The 20,744-nt window shown below is 44.5% G+C and overlaps 1 protein-coding gene across 2 annotated transcripts in view; it reads right to left on the bottom strand.

The window, feature by feature from the left end:
- The window catches only part of LOC143291087 (PHD finger protein 20-like), a 45,366-nt gene that overhangs the window by 9,856 nt on the left and 14,766 nt on the right, over positions 1-20,744 (bottom strand). For both annotated transcript variants that reach the window (XM_076600703.1, XM_076600704.1), the window contains 8 exons: positions 13,192-13,409; positions 11,574-11,829; positions 11,172-11,315; positions 8,745-8,999; positions 5,675-5,791; positions 4,976-5,145; positions 4,030-4,135; positions 3,424-3,628 (listed from right to left, as the gene is read on the bottom strand). In XM_076600703.1, the coding sequence (XP_076456818.1) occupies positions 3,424-3,628; positions 4,030-4,135; positions 4,976-5,145; positions 5,675-5,791; positions 8,745-8,999; positions 11,172-11,315; positions 11,574-11,829; positions 13,192-13,409 (1,471 nt within the window). The remainder of the gene's footprint in view (positions 1-3,423; positions 3,629-4,029; positions 4,136-4,975; positions 5,146-5,674; positions 5,792-8,744; positions 9,000-11,171; positions 11,316-11,573; positions 11,830-13,191; positions 13,410-20,744) is intronic.

Here is a 20,744-nt window from a genome sequence, read left to right as displayed (position 1 = left end):
AAGTATCTAAATCGTCGTCGTCATGATGGTGGGTGACATCTAAATCGTCGTCTTCATGATGGTGGGTGACTGACCAAAGATAAGCGCTGTATAAGTATCGAAATCATCATCGTCATGATGGTGGGCGACAGAAGATAAGCGCTGTAAAAGTATCTAAATAGTCGTCGTCATGATGGTGGGTGACTGACCGAAGATAAGCGCTGTAAAAGTATCTAAATCGTCGTTGTCATGATGGTGGGTGACCGAAGATAGGTGCTGTACAAGTATCTAAATCGTCATGATGGTGGGTGACCAAAGATAGGCGCTGTAAAAGTATCTAAATCGTCGTCGTCATGATGGTGGGTGACCGAAGATAAGCGCTGTAAAAGTATCTAAATCGTCGTCGTCATGATGGTGGGTGACCGAAGATAAGCGCTGTACAAGTATCTAAATTGTCGTTGTCATGATGGTGGGTGACAGAAGATAAGCGCTGTAAAAGTATCTAAATCGTCGTCGTAATGATGGTGGGTGACTGAAGATAGGCACTGTACAAGTATCTAAATCGTCGTCGTCATGATGGTGGGTGACTGACCGAAGATAAGCGCTGTATAAGTATCTAAATCGTCGTCGTCATGATGCTGGGTGACCGAAGATAAGTGCTGTATAAGTATCTAAATCGTCATCGTCATGATGGTGGGTGACCGAAGATAGGCGCTGTACAAGTATCTAAATCATCGTCGTCATGATGGTGGGTGACTGACCGAAGATAAGCGCTGTGTAAGCATCTAAATAGTCGTCGTAATGATTGGTGGGTGACATCTAAATCGTCGTCGTCATGATGGTGGGTGACATCTAAATCATCGTCGTCATGATGGTGGGTGACTGACCAAAGATAAGCGCTGTATAAGTATCTAAAAGTCGTCGTAATGATTGGTGGGTGACATCTAAATCGTCGTCGTCATGATGGTGGGTGACATCTAAATCGTCGTCGTCATGATGGTGGGTGACCGAAGATAAGCGCTGTATAAGTATCTAAATCGTCGTCGTCATGATGGTGGGTGACTGACTGAAGATAAGCGCTGTAAAAGTATGTACATCGTCGTCGTCATGATGGTGGGTGACCGAAGATAAGTGCTGTAAAAGTATCTAAATCGTCGTCGTCATGATGGTGGCTGACAGAAGATAAGCGCTGTAAAAGTATCTAAATAGTCGTCGTCATGATGGTGGGTGACCGAAGATAAGCGCTGTAAAAGTATCTAAATCGTCGTCGTCATTATGGTGGGTGACCGAAGATAAGCGCTGTACAAGTATCTAAATTGTTGTTGTCATGATGGTGGGTGACAGAAGATAAGCGCTGTAAAAGTATCTAAATCGTCGTCGTAATGATGGTGGGTGACCGAAGATAGGCACTGTACAAGTATCTAAATCGTCGTCGTCATGATGGTGGGTGACTGACCGAAGATAAGCGCTGTATAAGTATCTAAATCGTCGTCGTCATGATGCTGGGTGACCGAAGATAAGTGCTGTATAAGTATCTAAATCGTCATCGTCATGATGGTGGGTGACCGAAGATAGGCGCTGTACAAGTATCTAAATCATCGTCGTCATGATGGTGGGTGACTGACCGAAGATAAGCGCTGTGTAAGCATCTAAATAGTCGTCGTAATGATTGGTGGGTGACATCTAAATCGTCGTCGTAATGATTGGTGGGTGACATCTAAATCGTCGTCGTCATGATGGTGGGTGACTGACCGAAGATAAGCGCTGTATAAGTATCTAAAAGTCGTCGTAATGATTGGTGGGTGACATCTAAATCGTCGTCGTCATGATGGTGGGTGACCATGATGGTGGGTGACTGACTGAAGATAGGCGCTGTACAAGTATCTAAATCGTCGTCATGATGGTGGGTGACTGAAGATAAGCGCTGTGTAAGTATGTAAATCGTCGTCGTCATGATGGTGGGTGACCGAAGATAAGCGCTGTAAAAGTATCTAAATCGTCGTCGTCATGATGGTGGGTGACCGAAGATAAGCGCTGTAAAAGTATCTAAATCGTCGTCGTCATGATGGTGACTGACTGAAGATAGGCGCTGTACAAGTATCTAAATCGTCGTCGTAATGATGGTGACTGACTGAAGATAGGCGCTGTACAAGTATCTAAATCGTCGTCGTCATGATGGTGGGTGACTGACCGAAGATAGGCGCTGTACAAGTATCTAAATCGTCGTCGTCATGATGGTGGGTGACCGAAGATAGGCGCTGTAATAGTATGTTAATCGTCGTCGTCATGATGGTGGGTGACCGAAGATAGGCGTTGTACAAGTATCTAGATCGTCATGATGGTGGGTGACCAAAGATAAGCGCTGTAAAAGTATGTTAATCGTCGTCGTCATGATGGTGGGTGACCGAAGATAGGCGCTGTACAAGTATCTAAATCATCGTCGTCATGATGGTGGGTGACATCTAAATCATTGTCGTCATGATTGGTGGGTGACATCTAAATCATTGTCGTCATGATGGTGGGTGACATCTAAATCATCGTCGTCATGATGGTGGGTGACTGACCGAAGATAAGCGCTGTACAAGTATCTAAAAGTCGTCGTAATGATTGGTGGGTGACATCTAAATCATCGTCGTCATGATGGTGGGTGACATCTAAATCGTCGTCGTCATGATGGTGGGTGACTGACTGAAGATAGGCAGCTGTACAAGTATCTAAATCGTCGTCGTCATGATGGTGGGTGACCGAAGATAAGAGCTGTGTAAGTATGTAAATCGTCATCATCATGATGGTGGCCGACAGAAGATAAGCGCTGTAAAAGTATCTAAATCGTCGTCGTCATGATGGTGGGTGACCGAAGATAAGCGCTGTAAAAGTATCTAAATCGTCGTCGTCATGATGGTGGGTGACTGACCGAAGATAAGTGCTGTAAAAGTATCTAAATCGTCGTCGTCATGATGGTGGGTGACCGAAGATAGGCGCTGTAATAGTATGTTAATCGTAGTCGTCATGATGGTGGGTGACCGAAGATAGGCGCTGTACAAGTATCTAGATCGTCATGATGGTGGGTGACCAAAGATAAGCGCTGTAAAAGTATGTTAATCGTCGTCGTCATGATGGTGGGTGACCGAAGATAAGCACTGTAAAAGTATCTAAATCGTCGTCGTCATGATGGTGGGTGACTGACCGAAGATAAGCGCTGTAAAAGTATGTAAATCGTCGTCGTCATGATGGTGGGTGACATCTCAATCGTCGTCGTCATGATGGTGGGTGACATCTCAATCGTCGTCGTCATGATGGTGGGTGACATCTAAATCGTCGTCGTCATGATGGTGGGTGACATCTAAATCGTCGTCGTCATGATGGTGGGTGACATCTAAATCGTCATCGTCATGATGGTGGGTGACATCTAAATCGTCATCGTCATGATGGTGGGTGACTGACCTGGTGACGGCGATCTCCTCCCGCAGCCCGTGCATGACCCTGTTGACGGCCAGCAGCTGAGCCATCAGGTGATGCGTGCCCACCCTCTCCTTCTCCCGCTCCCCCTCCCTCCCACCCCGCTCCCACTGGCTGAAGCTGAACCGCGGCAGCTGGCCCTTGCGGAACCAGTCCATGTCGTACAGGTACCGGTCACTCTCGCGCACACCTGTCAAATGAAGAGTTCCGTACAGGAATAACGTTGGTCACTCTCGCGCACACCTGTCAAACGAAGAGTTACATCTGTATGCTTGCGATGACGAGATATCTCATCATACAGGCAGCCTAGGGGTTAAACAACGCAAACTGGATAACGGAAAAATAGAAAAGGGAAAAAAGGTGATACAATCAATAATAAATCATGCATAATTGGTTTGATCATAGACAGAAATTGAAATCGCATTCGTGCAATCAATGCATAATGAACACACATATTTCTGTGAATGAATAAAATGAACCAGATTACAAAAATCACTATGGGTGTTTACAGGTGTTAAGTGCTTACCTGGATAGATTTTTTTTTTTTTTTTTTTTTTTTTTTTAACATACAAACAGGTGTGCAGTTCTTACCTGGTGGGTTTTTACACACGGAACAAATGTAAGTCTTGTCCGAGTCCAGTTCCTCATCCCCTACCCCACAGCACTGGGTGTGCTGCCAGCACTGACAGCAGTCACACTGCACACACACACACACACACATATCAACATACACACACAGACATAAACACACACACACACAAATACACACAGACATAAACACATGTAAACACACACACACAAACATATGTACACAAACATAAACATATATGTACACACACACACACATAAACACACACATAAACACACACACACACACACACACACTGACATAAACACACATGAACACACACACACACATAGACACACATACAAACACACCCATATAAGAACACACACATATGAACACAAACACACACAGACATAAACACACATGAGCATACACACCACGATGAACACACACACACACACACACACATACATATGAAAACACGCACACACACATATAAACACACATGAACACACACACTCAAGGAGGCGTCACGCGTTCGGACAAATCCATATATACTACACCACATCTCCCAAGCAGATGCCTGACCAGCAGCGTAACCCAACGCGCTTAGTCAGGCCTTGAGAAAAAAAAAAAGAAAAAAAGGTGAATGAATAATAGATAAGCTTACATAAATAAATAAATGAATAAATAAATAAATAAATAAATAATAATTATGATATAAAAAAAGGTAGTAGTAATGATAATAATAATAAAATAATAATAATAATAAATAAATAAATAAGACAACAATGATGATAAATAAGAAGAAGAAGAAGCAGAAGCAGAAGAAGAAGACGAAAAAGAAGAAGAAGAAGAAGAAGAAAAAGAAGAAGAAAAGAAGAAGATGAAGAAGAAGAAAAAGAAGAAGAAGATGAAGAAGAAGAAAAAGAAGAAGAAGAAGAAGAAGAAGAAGAAGTCTCCCCTGACCTGTATCATGGTTCCAGTCTCCTCCTGCAGACCACAGATGCAGTGGACCACCTCGTCCGAGGCCTCCTCCTCCCCCCCCTCACCCCCCACCACCACCACCGGGCTGTCCACCCCTCCCTCCACAAAGGCACTGCTGCTCCCCCCTCCTCCTCCTCCTCCTCCTGCGTCCTCTGTCGGACAGACAGACAGACGTGTTGTCACGGCAACATCCTCATGACTGATTTAACGTCTATACACGGGTATGGGAATTCACTGTTAAGACATGTGCAGACAATGGGATAAAATGTCAATGATAAGCTAAAGTTAAGTAAACTACGAGTAAGTTAAGAAAGTAGTGCGAGTTAATAAATTATACTTCTGCAACATATGGCTGCCTTCTTTCGTCGGAAACTCCTTAAACATATATGGCTGCCTTCTATTGTCAAAAAGACACTCTTGAAACATGAAGCTACATTCTATTGTAAAAAAAAATAACCTCTGAAACATATGGCTGCCTTCTATCATGATAGAGATACTCCTGAACCATAAAGCTGCCTTCTATTGCCAAAAGATAATTCTGAAACATGTAGATGCCTTCTATCATCAAAAAGATGCTCCTGAAACACATGGCTGCCTTCTGTTATCAAAAGATAATTCTGAAACATATGGCTGCCTTCTAACGTCAAAAAAACAAAACAAAGCTGTTTTGCGGACTCGTACCATCAAAAGACATCTTCATGACGACGTCAGGACTGCCAACAGAAATCTCTGAGATGTGACGACGACGCTTGGTGGAGTTGCTTTTCGATGACACCGACATGTCAGAGTCTGTCGAACCTGGAACCGACTGCGCTGTCAAACACTCATTGGTGCAGAACTGTGTTCCAAGACAGACCTATGGTCTGAAATGTTGGAAGCCTCTTTCATACATATATATATATATATATATATATATAAAAGAAGTCTTGTTTCACAACCTACAATTTTCATAAACTTTCTCCATCTGTATGCTCAGACGTTTTTGTGAGGTGGAGGGGAATGTGAACACAAACCATTGATAATTTGTAATAAAAAATAAATAAAATAAAAATGAAAATAAAAATTCTGCTGTGTGTGAGAGAAATATGATCAGAATTGTTACATGTTTGATCTGTCATAGCTCAATCAAGATCTGGAATGTATGTTATTGTGTTAATAGGAAATTTTCTATCTAAAATTACGTTTAAATAACGTACTTACCGTGACCCAACTAGTGCAGACTCCGGCAGGGGTCTGACATTCCTGTCCAGTGCAAACTACTATCCGCCTATGCGGAGAAAACGAAAGTACTACGGCCGATAACCTCCCGGAAGTAGGTAACCTCCCCTTTGTCCCCCTGGCTAGCGCCCTCTTTTGACAGCAATATACCATCACCAGCGAAGCGAGCAGGGAGATCAGGAAGCGGGGAGGGTCTTAAATTTGGGTCACGGTAAGTATGTTATTTAAACGTAATTTCAGATAAAAAAAATTTCCTTTCAATTACACACACTTAACTGTGACCCAACTAGTGCAGAATAGCACGACAAGGTGGAGGGCTCGCCTGTGAATACAAATGCTAAGAACAGAACAGTACATAGACATCAATTGTAAAATACACCTGTATCTTTACAATACCCTTTTCTTCTCACCTAGCCCCTACCCTACGGCCAAAGAAATATCAATACAAGAATTTCCATACCCCTTGACTGCCATAAACGTATTATGTGCGTGCATAGTGACGTCATTGATGACGTCATCAGATAAAGAGAAATAGCTCTGGAAGGCTGAAAATTCACACAGTTCATCTGGAGTGGTATATCTCCAGACCATTTTCTCAGTTTTAGGCTTATTGTTTTGGATTATGTTTTATGACCTGAAACACCACCTTCTGCTGTTTTCCCCCTAGCACTGAAGGGGTTAAAAAAAAAAAGTATAAAAAATAAGTATAAAAAAAAAAAGTGAAAAAAAGTATTAAAAATTAGTACAAAAAAGAAAGTAGAAAAAAATGTTTAAAAAAAAAGGTAAACAAAGAAAAAAAAAAAAAAGAAAAAAAAGTAAACAACAACAAAAAAGTACCCAAAGTACACCTATTCCATCTTTTAAAAAAATAATTAACCAAGAGAGAGCGAGAGAGAGAGAAAAAGAAAAAGAGACAGAAACAGAGAGAAAGAATGGTACCCCACCCACAAGAACATACAGGTGCTAAGCGTGGTACCCCACCCAAAAAACATACAGGTGCTGAGCGTGGTACTCCACCCACCCACAAGAACATACAGGTGCTAAGTGTGGTACCCCACCCAAAAAACATACAGGTGCTGAGCGTGGTACTCCACCCACCCACAAGAACATACAGGTGCTAAGCGTGGTACTCCACCCACCCACAAGAACATACAGGTGCTAAGCGTGGTACCCCACCCAAAAAACATACAGGTGCTGAGCGTGGTACTCCACCCACCCACAAGAACATACAGGTGCTAAGCGTGGTACTCCACCCACCCACAAGAACATACAGGTGCTGAGCGTGGTACTCCACCCACCCACAAGAACATACAGGTGCTAAGCGTGGTACCCCACCCAAAAAACATACAGGTGCTGAGCGTGGTACTCCACCCAAAAAACATACAGGTGCTGAGCGTGGTACTCCACCCACCCACAAGAACATACAGGTGCTGAGCGTGGTACTCCACCCACCCACAAGAACATACAGGTGCTGAGCGTGGTACTCCACCCACAAGAACATACAGGTGCTAAGCATTCCATCTTTAAAAACTAATTAACCAAGAGAGAGCGAGAGAGAGAGAGAGAGAAAAAGAGAAAGAGACAGAAACAGAGAGAAATAAAAGGAAACAGACAGCGAGACAGAGAATTAAGCTGAATCATCTGCCCTCAGTTCAAAGCACTCAATTATAATAAGCCTTCTCTCCCTCTAAAAGCCTTGACAATTCCTACCCTAACTCACTAACCTAAGAAACACACACATGTACGCTAACACACACACACACACACAATCTCTCATTCACACACTCACAAACAGGCACATGTACAATAACACCCACACACACACACACACACACAATCTCTCATTCACACACTCACAAACAGGCATATGTACACTAACACCCAGCCACCCACACACACAAACAAACTCACTCACAAACATATAATTATGCACACCAACACCCACCTACACACAAACACAATTTCTGATGCTCACACAAACACATACCCAGATTCAAACACTTGACTGTTGGCCACTGTTCTTTCACTGTCTCTGGACCTTGCAATTGGAATGAACTTCCTCTTTCGCTTCGTCAAGTCACCATACTCAGCTTTTTCAAGTCTGGCCTTAAAACCCACCTCTTCCCAAAATAACCTCCCTTCCCCACCTCTCCACTTGTCTTCACTTTCTCCAGTTTTAGAGTTATGCAAGCGTGTGAACAACTGGTGCGAAAGTGCTTTGATTTGTCTCTGCACAAGATTCAGCGCTATATAAATACCATTATTATTATTATTATTATTATTACTATTACAAACACACATGATCACTCACAAACACACACATGTACACCAACACCAGCCCACCCACACACAAACCCTCCCTGCCCCCTTAAACTCTACATCTCCACATCCACCCCACCCACCCACCCACAAGAACATACAGGTGCTAAGCGTGGTACCCCATCCACAAGAACATACAGGGTGCTAAGCATGGTACCCCACCCACAAGAACATACAGGGTGCTAAGCATGGTACCCCACCCACAAGAACATACAGGTGCTAAGCGTGGTCTTCCTTTTCCTTGAGGAGGGGGCTGGGGTCTGGGGGGGTCCCTCTGGCTTGTGGTAGTGCTTGAGGTGGTCAGCCAGCAGCTGGTGCTTGCGGAAGCCCTTGCCGCACTCCTCGCACTTGAACGAGTTGTGGTCCTCCTCCACCAGAAACGCCTTCGACGGCACGTGCACCGCGGCAGTCACCGGCGCTGGGGGCACCAAGGTCGCTGCTGCTGTTGTTGTGGCTGCTGGCGGTAACCCTGCAATCATCATGATGATGCTTGGAAGTCAGTCAGTCGAGTCTGACAATGACCCTCAGAACAGCAACCCCGCAATCATCATGATGATGTTTGACAGTCCTGTCTAAGACCCTCAGAACAGCAACCCTGCAATCATCATGATGATGTTTGACAGTCCGGTCTAAGACCCTCAGAACAGCAACCCTGCAATCATCATGATGATGTTTGACAGTCCTAAGACCCTCAGAACAGCAACAGCGCAATCATAATGCTTATATTTGATAGTCCCGTCTGACTATCACCATCATAACAGCAACCCTGCAATAGTACTGATAATAATGTTTGATCGTCAGTTGTGTGTGACTATGACCATCAGAGCAGCAACTGCAATAATAGTAACAGTAATAATAATAATATTTATACTATTGGTTGACAGTTGTGTCTGACAATGACCATCAGTACAGCAACTGCAATAATAATAATAATAATAATGTTTGGTGGTCAGTCACGTGTGACTATGACCATTGGAACAGCAATTGCAAAAATAATAATAGTTGTGGACCTTTCCTGTACTCAGATTACATGAGGGATTCGCCTAGGTAGGGCTGACAGCAACCTAAGGGCTGCATGATCAATGGTTTCTGATTAACAGAGGTGCCATGTGCAGCACGCACTGGGCGCACAGCGTAAGAACCCATGGCAACATGGCTGCTGGTCAGGCATCTGCCTAGCAGATGTGGTGTTGTGTATATGGATCTGGATGCGTACGTCGCAGGAGCCAATCTTCGGCTATAAATGCAACGGTTTTGTCCAAACATTTTTTTTTTTTTTTTGTTGCCCCATCATCTGTGCCGTTTCAGTGGCATTACTCCCACGCCGCTCATTTAGATTCCCCCCATACACGGTCACACCCGGGTTCGTCCGTCACAGTTCCAGCGTCGGCAGTCCACAGGGAACCATCGATGTTAGGTCGCCTGGAGGCCACACACCAGAGGAGACCCTGCACTGCTGCTGAGTCACTTTGGTGGTGTTCAGTGGTGCCTGTTCTGTTTTAACGTACTTAGGACACCACCTACTGAGCCCCCTACTAACGACAATAATGGCTTAGTCACAGAGCCAGACTGAGTGAGCGTCTCTCCCAGAGTGGAGACCGCCACCACGTCCCTCAAACAACAGCCCCCCATGAATCTGCCGACACTGACGACATTGACAGGACTCACCTCAAGCACGGAAGCGGAGGGGTATCGAAACTGAGGTCACCATGAGAGCAGGGCATGAAAGGTCACAGACTTTGAGACTATTTTGTTTATATTGATGACGATGAAGGAGGAGGATGACGATGATGATGACGATGTTGCTATGGAGGTCCATTTTGGTTTGGGACTGCGTGAACAAGGCTGTACGCTTCCTGTCATAATGATATCCCGGCGTTAACCAGGCCCGAGAGATACAGACACTTGCAGTGTTGGTCAGGTAATTACAGCAACACACCCAAAGACGCATCCTTGAAGTGGATGACACTCGACTGTGTGATCCCAGTCTCCCCATTTAAGCCCACAGCACACTCAACTCTGGGTAGGAGCCGGCCACGGGCCGAAAAACCCACCTCCGCTGGGATTCGAACCCGCGTCCTCCCAGCCGTCAGTCCGCGACGCTAACCACTTCGCCACGGCGGCTGGTGTTTTGTCCAAACATAGTAATACCTCCTGGAGAGACTGAAACTGATACCTGATGCCAGAGTCCCAGGCTAATAACGAATAAGAATAACGAATATTTGGACACCCTATCTCATTTACAAATACAATTACACACACATGCACTGATGCAGATACATTTCGTAACATTCATTTGCCTATACGCATCACAAAATAAACAGGTCACACACACACACACACACACACACACACACACACACACACACCAGGCATTCATACTGATACAGCCCCATTCCTCTCTCCACCCACCAACAATCACAGATGGACAAACTGGGTGGAAAAACTAATCATAACCACCATAGAAAAGGCGAGTTTTCAGAGCTGATTTGAACAAGGACAAAGACTGAGCCTGTCGGACAGAATAAGGGAGTTTGTTCAAGATGACAGGTCCAATGAAAGAGAAAGCACGTTCCCCATTGAGTTTCTTTCACCTGTTTGGTACGCGAAAGTGGTCTGGCTTACCAGGAGACGCACTCACCTGGAGACTCCAAAGGCTTGTCCACCTCCAGGGACTTGGCTTTCTTCACGATGCGGCCCACCACGCCAGCCTTTGCCCCTTTGGAAGGCTTCCGTCGCTTCCGCCGTTCTCCTGGGAAAGTGCTGGTTCGGGGCCTCTTCCGACCTGAGTGACACACGTGACTGCATATTATATGCATACACAGGCACACAAATACATACACAAACATACGCAGACCCCCACACACTGTAATCTACACACATATCAACTCACAACCTACCAATAATCCTCAGGACAGCAGCAGTCACCACATATGCCTGACAATTGACTTCAGTTCACACGGTTGCATATATGCACACACACACACACACACATACGCAGACCCACACACACTGTAATCTACAGCTGTCACTCACAACCTACCAATTTTCCTCGGGACAGCAGCAGTCGCCACGTATGTCTGACAACCGGCTTCCGTGCCCGCAACTGCCGCCACCGCCGATGCTACCGTCTTCTCTTTCTCTGTCACTTCCTCTCCTCCTCCTCCTCCTCCCTGGCCTTCCGCAATCACTTCCACATCCTCCGCTGCCTGCTTCACTTCCTCCGTCTTCATTGCCTCTCCCTCTTTCACCTGGACCTCCTCTTTCTCCTCCTTCTCCGCTCTGGGCTTGGCTTTCACCTGGCAACACACCATCAAGGATGGGAGGTCAGCACAACTCACAGCACAGCTGTCAAGGGGGGGTTTGCAGGCACGCTTTCACGGGGCACCTTTCATCGCTTGCAGAGCGAGAACTAGGTCATATGACGTCATGGGCAGCACACCACTGTAACTGGCTTTTCTGAGTTTGCACTGCCTTTGTACCGGCAACTTTTCGGCAGAGTTTATAAATGGGTCAGTTCAATTAAGAAATGGCAGAGATATGACAAAAAAAGCAACAACAAAAAACGCTCAAAGTAAACATAGAAGAATAAAGCAAATAATTTGTGTAATCATAAAACCAAATATATTTTGTAAACTTGCAAAAATATTCTCCGAAATTGTTCGAAATCCTTTTGTCAGAACAGAGATTTCCACGATGAGATTTCATCCCTTCCTGAGGATTGCTTGACTGAAGTCGACCAATTGGGCTGATGTCAGCCATGTGCGTGTTCGTCCACTGACAGGGGTGGCAGTAGGTCAATGTTTTCAGGCACAGATCATGCCACACACCATATCAGGACTGCGTTCATGTTTATTCATGATCGAAAAACAGTCTTCATACAGTGTTCTTCTAGAGAGTTAACAAACATCACTGAAATGCGCATGAGATGTCTGCACATCATGCAGGCATCACACTTAATATACCTTTTCATACCTTAGTTATGTGGATTAGATTAGCGCATGTAAAAGAACCTGCGGCAACAAAGAGTTCTCCCTGGCAAAATTTTGTAGTAAAATTCACTACAATATATAAGTGTGTGTGTATGTGCATGTGTGTGCATGCACACACGAGCACACGTGTGTGTGTGCGTGCATGTGTGCATCTTGTGTGTGTGTGTGTGTGTGTGTGTGTGTAACTGAAGCCTAGCTGAATGACACAGGAAACGAACGACGAACACTCGAAACATTTCTCAGTCGACACTACCCAGGCCCGCAGCCTGTTGTGCCAATGACTCCATGTTTGCAAAGCGCTTAGAACTTGGTCTCTGACCGAGGATAGGCACTATATTCAAACTCTCGACTGTTGGCCGCTGTTCTTTCTCCGTCTCTGGACCTTGCAATTGGAATGAACTTCCTCTTTCGCTTCGTCAAGTCTCCACACTCTGCTCTTTCAAGTCTGGCCTTAAAACCCACCTCTTCCCAAAATAGCCTCCCTTCCCTGCCTCTTCCTTGTCTTTAGTTTCTCCAGTTTTAGAGTTATGTGTGCGTGAGAATGACTGGTGTGAAAGCGCTTAGATTTGTCTATGTACAAGATTCAGCGCTATATAAGTACCATTATTATTACTATATAAACATCCATATCATCATGAAAAAAAAAAGAGAAAAAAAACATACACCCACCTTTGTGCCACCATCTTTGCTCCTTCTCTTCACCACAGTGCCCTCTCCTTCCTCTGCCGGCTTGTCGACCTTGACCTTCTTGGAGAACAGGGAGCCGGAGACGATCAGCTTCGTCTTCTTCTGGGAGCCGGCAGCGGGCCCTGATAACTTCACACCTTTGGTTTTCTCCACGCTGGCACTGGAGGTGCTCGGCCCACTGGCAGGCGTGCCAGTCTTTCCTTCATGCAGCGACATGTTTGAGGGTCAGCGACGTGCTGTGTTGTATTGTATTGTATTGTATTGTATTGTAGTGTAGTGTAGTGTAGTGTACTATATTGTATTGTACTATGTTGTACTGTGCTGTAGTGTACTGTATTGTATCTTATCGCATTGTATTGTATCGTATCGCATCGCATTGTGTTGTATTGTATTGTATTGTATTACTCTTTCTCACAACAGATTTCCGAGAGTGAAAATCAGGCTGCTCTCCCCAGGGAGAAATTTCTACCTCAATACTGAGAGAATATTTTGTCTTATTCTTTAGCTGTGTGGATTTCTATCTTGGTACTGAGATTTAAAAAAAGAAAAAAAAAAGAAAAAAAGAAACCCCTTTTAATACAGAGATCTCTCCAAACGTGTATTCCTTCTCTTCCCTTCAGCTTTCCCCCCTTCACTCTATCCTTCAGATGATGGCCCACAGGGCTGGGGTGACAAGTCTGACACAGGAGAATGGAAGGGTATGATAGTCAGTGGAGGCAACTGCTGTCCCAACTATCTGGGCAAGAACTGGATTATAGTGGAGAGCATCCTGCCCAAGTTACGTCCCCACGTTCTTGGCCAAGAGGACTTTCAGGCAGTCGGTGCCGAGACGGTTCCCAAAGGCCAGCTAGCCCCCAAGGCTACAGCACAAAGAGCCAGAGCAACCGGGTCTCCTCGTTTGAGAGTCACAGTCGTTCACAAAGCAGTAAAGGAATTCCCACTGCAGTGGAGAAGCCACTGATCATGCAACTCTCACTTTGCTGTCGGCCCAACAGTAAGCTGTACCAGTCTGCAGTCTAAGCTGAGCGTTGAGCACTGCTTCTGTGTATAGAGGAAGGACAGTTTGATGCTTAACAACTTAACTTTGTTACATCATGTAACAGTAAGCTGTACCAGTCTGCAGTATAAGCTGAGCGTTGAGCACTACTTCTGTGTATAGAGGAAGGACAGTTTGATGCTTAACAACTTAACTTTGTTACATCATTTCTTTTGATCAGTCCCTCTAATACTGTGGGGTTGTTGTTTTTTTGTTGGTTTTTTTTCAGTGAAACGCTTAAACCATTTTTCTTGCTTCCAGAATGCCAAAGACCAATTTTGTGAGTTTTGTTTGGCTTAAATCCGCCACATGCCTTAGAAATAAACATCTGCTAATCATAACTCGTCACAATTGTTACCTGTATTGACGAGTAGAACTTCCCCTCGATTTTTATTTTTATTTTTTTAACACAAAAAAAACCAGGTTACTGATGAAAGCTGGTTATCAAATGGCTAACAGTATGTTAGTTGTGTAAACGAAAAGGTTACTGATGAAAGCTGTTTATCAAAATGGCTAAGAGTATGATAGTTGTGTAAACAAAATGGTATTCTGGCAGGTGCTTGTCGTCGCTTTGACCTCACGACACTGTCTGCCTCTGATCACTGCCAGCACCAGTGCCACAAGATGCACTGGTCAGGTGTCAGCCGTCCAGTGTTAGTGAACACAATGCCCGCGCACGGCTACAAAGCATGCACAAGTTAGCTGTAAGTCAGGCTTATAGTTATATAGATACCTGAGCCATTCCCAGCCAGTGTGACATGTCCTACATCAACTGTTTGTTGGAGACACCCAGAACGTGTCACCAGATTCTGTTCATTTTATTTACACATCCTCACAAAGTGAAAGTGGAGGCAGTTGGGGGGGTTCAGGGGGAGGGGGGTGGCGAATCCCAGAGTGAAATAAAATATTCGGAAGCTGGAGGGGGAGGAGGGGGACAGGGGGGCAGGGGAGAGAGGGGGGGGGGGAAGGGGGAGGGCCAAATTCCAGTGTGAAATAAAATATTCTAAAGCTGGAAAAGGACCAAATCTCCAATGTGAAACAGAACATTCTAAAGCTGGGGGAGGGGGTAACACATACCAGTGTAAAAAAATAAAACATTCTAAAACTGGAGGGGGAAGGGGGGGGGGGCGTGGAGGGGACCAAATCCTGCAGTGAAATAAAATATCCTAAAGCTGTCATTTCTGGCAGTGCATGGACTGTCCTGATGAGGGTGGCTGCTCCTTTCAACGCAGGTCACCATGCTCTCCCGAATGCGGCGAGCAGCGCGCCGCTTTCAGCCTCTCTGTCCTCTCCCCACATACCATCACCTCCATCATCTGCCATTCCACCTCTCAATATCCGGGATCCCATTCAGTTTAACAATTTTTCTTTAGCTTTATGAATAAACTGCCATGTGACGTTTAATACTTCCCCAGAAAAAAATCCGTCTGCTTTAACCTTTCCACAGCCAATGTCGCATTTCAGCACCAACCAGACAGAGCACCTACGTTGCTGAAATGTGACCAGATCAAACCGACTGCTCTTAATTTTCGGTGGTAGGATAGGCTATGTTTCATTCACATCACAAGGGAATCCCCAGCTATTCTTAGACACCATTTTTTCCGTGCTTCTAGCAGCAGAGAGTGGTTCACTCTAAACTGATTGGTGGTGAAAGAGTTAACATGGTCGCTATTTTTCACCAAGCACATGTCAATGAAAATGCCTTTACCAACCACATAAACAATCTTTTTTTCTTTTTCTTTATCTGAGCCTATAGCACACTCAGCTCTGGGTAGGAGCCAACCAAGGGCTGACTGCACAAAGTGTGGGAGAGACTGCCAACAGCTGACTGCACAAAGTGTGGGAGAGACTGCCAACAGCCGACTGCACAAAGTGTGGGAGAGACTGCCAACAGCTGACTGCACGAAGTGTAGGAGAGACAGCCAACAGCTGACTGCACAAAGTGTGGGAAAGACTGCCAACAGCTGACTGACTGCACAAAGTGTGGGAGAGACTGCCAACAGCTGACTGCACAAAGTGTGGGAAAGACTGCCAACAGCTGACTGCACAAAGTGTGGGAGAGACTGCCAACAGCTGACTGCACAAAGTGTGGGAGAGACTGCCAACAGCTGACTGCACAAAGTGTGGGAAAGACTGCCAACAGCTGACTGCACAAAGTGTGGGAGAGACTGCCAACAGCTGACTGCACAAAGTGTGGGAAAGACTGCCCAACAGCTGACTGCACAAAGTGTGGGAAAGACTGCCAAACAGCTGACTGCACAAAGTGTGGGAAAGACTGCCAACAGCTGACTGCACAAAGTGTGGGAAAGACTGCCAATAGGCCTGTCCAGCAAACAACCGACGCTGCGTCAGAAACATCACTCAGAACACAACGCCTCAGCCTCCAGAGACTGGAGGATGCCTATTGCTACTACTATTGTAAGATGGGCCGAGAGAAGTTTCGGTCCACTGGTGACCACAATGACCAGGTCAATGTGTGACTGAACTACCATCCCTGTGAGCAACCCTCGCTATCATAGTGATGGCCTAGAGGTAACGCGTCCGCCTAGGAAGCGAGAGAATCTGAGCGCGCTGGTTCGAATCACTACTCAGCCGTCGATCTTTTCTCCCCCTCCACTAGACCTTGAGTGATGGTCTGGGTGCTAGTCATTCGGATGAGACGATAAACCGATGTCCCGTGTGCAGAATGCACTTAGGGCACGTAAAAGAACCCACGGCAACCAAAGGGTTGTTCCTGGCAAAATTCTGTAGAAAAATCCACTTCAATAGGAAAAACAAATAAAACTGCACGCAGGAAAAATACAAAAAAATGGGTGGCACTGTAGTGTAGCGACGCGCTTTCCCTGGGGAGAGCAGCCCGAATTTCACACAGAGAAATCTGTTGTGATAAAAAGAAATACAAAATACAAAATCAACCATGCAGTCTGAAGTTCCAGTCATCTGGCGGAATGGCTGACTACAATCATAACCAGGCCATAAGGCAACTACTCAACTAAAACAGCTACAAAAGAAGTAATGACAAAACAATTTCGTTTTATATAGCGCAACAATACATGCAGAAGCAAGGTCTAAGTGCTTTACAAATCCAATGTTTAAAATGAACCAAAAAAATGAGCCAAGTAAGCACGTAAGATGCAGCAGTTTTTCAAAATTTTGTCACCAAACTGCTTCGAACAAAGCACTTTTTCTCATTCAGTTTACCTTGGCGTAACAAAACACTGCAGGACCATACAGGATGCTACCTCAACAAATATGATTTTTTTTTTTTTTAAAGAAAAAAGAAAAGAAAAAAGAAACAAAACACCTAAGCCACAGGAAAAAACGAAATTCGTTTTAACAAAACTGGAAACAGAAACATCCAGTGACTAGTACATGTAACACAGAGAGAGAGAGAGAGAGAGAGAGAGAGAGAGAGAAAGACAAAGACTGAGACAGAAACATACAGAGAGAGGGACAGGGACAGAGAAAGACAGAGAGAGACAGACAGACAGAGAGAGGAACAAAGACTGAGAGCGAGAGAGGAACAAAGACTAAGACAGAGAGAGGGGAACAAAGACTGAGACATAAGAGGGGAACAAAGACAAAGAGAATGGAACAAAGACAGAGAGGGGAACAAAGACTGAGACATAGAGGGGAACAAAGACAAAGAGAATGGAACAAAGACAGAGAGGGGAACAAAGACTGATACATAGAGGGGAACAAAGACAAAGACAGAGAGGGGAACAAAGACTGATACATAGAGGGGAACAAAGACAAAGACAGAGAGGGGAACAAAGACAAAGAGAGACAGGAAAAAAGACTAAGACACAGAGAGGAAAAAAGACAAAGAGAATGGAAGAAAGAGACAAGAGAGGGGAACAAAGACTGAGACAGAGAGAGGAACAAAGACTGAGACAGAGAGAGGGGCGGAGCAGAGAGAGAGAAAGCATGGTGAGGTTTTGATTATTTGTTTGTTTGTATTTGTTTGTATTTCTTTTTATCACAACAGATTTCTCTGTGTGAAATTCGGGCTGCTCTCCCCAGGGAGAGCGCGTCGCTATAATACAGCGCCACCTATTTTTTTGTTTTTTTCCTGCGTGCAGTTGTACTTGTTTTTCCTTTCGAAGTGGATTTTTCTACAGAATTTTGCCAGGAACAACCCTTTTGTTGCCGTGGGTTCTTTTACGTGCGCTAAGTGCATGCTGCACACGGGACCTCGGTTTATCGTCTCATCCGAATGACTAGCGTCCAGACCACCACTCAATGTCTAGTGGAGGAAGAGAAAATATCAGCGGCTGAGCTGTGATTCGAACCAGCGCGCTCAGATTCTCTCGCCTCCTAGGCGGACGCGTTACCTCTAGGCCACCACTCCACATCCCCTCTCTCGTCTCTTTGTTTTGGGAGAGAGCATGGCAAACTGATAAGGAAAAACACAAGGATGTTATGAAAGCAATCAACAAGGACACAACAGCAAAGACACCAAAGAGTAGACGTGCCCAAGGACACGCCATGAAACCACGAACAACGCACAAATTCACAGGACACCCCAGAAAACCACCAATTCACAGGACACCCCAGAAAACCACAAATTCACAGGACACCCCACAAAACCATATATTCACAGGACCACCACAAAACCACAAACAACACAAATCTACAGGACACACCACAAAACCACAAACAACACACATTCACAGGACACACCACAAAACCACAAACAACACACAAATCTACAGGACACACCACAAAACCACAAACAACACACATTCACAGGACACACCACAAAACCACAAACAACACACAAATTCACAGGACACACCACAAAACCACAAACAACACACAAATCCACAGGACACACCACAAAACCACAAACAACACACATTCACAGGACACACCACAAAACCACAAACAACACACATTCACAGGACACACCACAAAACCACAAACAACACACATTCACAGGACACACCACAAAACCATGAACAACACACAAATCTACAGGACACACCACAAAACCACAAACGACACACATTCACAGGACACACCACAAAACCACAAAAACAACACACAAATCTACAGGACACACCACAAAACCACAAACAACACACAAATCCACAGGACACACCACAAAACCACAAACAACACACATTCACAGGACACACCACAAAACCACAAACAACACACAAATCTACAGGACACACCACAAAACCACAAACAACACACATTCACCAGGGTGCAAGCAGCTGGAAGGATGAGGGAGGGAGTAATGGGAGGAGGAGGTGGTGGGGTCTGGGGGGTGGGGGGGGGTGTTTCAACTTTTCTCCTCACCAAACCAGACTGCAAGTTGTCCACATACAACCATTCAATCTATAAAAAAAAAAATAAAAAAAAAAGAAGCAATTAAATAAAACCAGAAGAAAAAAATAACAACAAAACAAGAAGAAATCTAGTCATCACAGTGTTTGAAGTTTAGTCAACGTACTTGGCTTCATCTCTAGAAAGAATATCAAACTAGAGAGAGAAGAAAAATTATAACGCACCGAAAAGCCAAAATTTTTTTTTTAGCATGAGAAATTCCAATGCCCCTTCCACCAACCCCTTATAATCAGAGGTGTGATCCACCCTTCCAGAGACTCAATACATCAAGACAATGACTGCACAGTTTCAGTTTCAGTTTCAGTTGCTCAAGGAGGCGTCACTGCGTTCGGACAAACCATATACGCTACACCACATCTGCCAAGCAGATGCCTGACCAGCAGCGCAACCCAACGCGCTTAGTCAGGCCTTGAGAAAAAAAACAAAAACAAAAAAAAAACAAAAAAAACGGGGGAATAAATAATAGATAAGCTTACATAAATAAATAAATAAATGAATAATAATTATAATATAGAAAAAGGTAGTAGTAATAATAATAGTAATACTAAAAAAAAAAAATAAAAAATAAAAAATAAATAAATAAATAAATTTAAAAAAATAAATAAAAAAATAAATAAATAAATAAATAAATAAATTTAAAAAAGCACAAACAAAAGCAACACAAAGAACAGAAAAAAAAATACACAGTCTGCAGAGTGACCTGTAAATGCCAAACCCGTGGGAAAGTGAGGAGGAAGGTGGCAGAACGATTAAGAGGGTTATCTACCAATACAGTGTCTGTGAGGGTCTGGGTTCCAATCCCAGTCTCGCCCTTTCTCTTTAAGTTTGACTGGAAAACCAAACTGAGCGTCGAGTTGTTCAGACGAGACGATAAACTTGATATCCAGTGTGCAGCACACAATTGGCACACTGAAAAAGAACCCATGGCAACAGAAGGGTTCTCATAGAGAAACACTCTGTAAAAGAAATCCACTCAAATGGTACACCAATATATATGCATGCACTCAAAAGCCTGACTAGCACGTCAGGTTATACTGCTGGTCTGGCTTCTGACTAGCAGATGTGGTGCAGCATATGGACTAGTCTGAACTCAGTGACTCTTCCTTGAGAAACTGAAACTGAATTAGCTGATGACATATTCTTT

This window comes from Babylonia areolata, chromosome 16 (assembly GCF_041734735.1).
Source record: "Babylonia areolata isolate BAREFJ2019XMU chromosome 16, ASM4173473v1, whole genome shotgun sequence".
NCBI lineage: Eukaryota > Metazoa > Mollusca > Gastropoda > Neogastropoda > Buccinidae > Babylonia > Babylonia areolata.
This window is presented reverse-complemented; position numbering and strand designations above follow the sequence as displayed.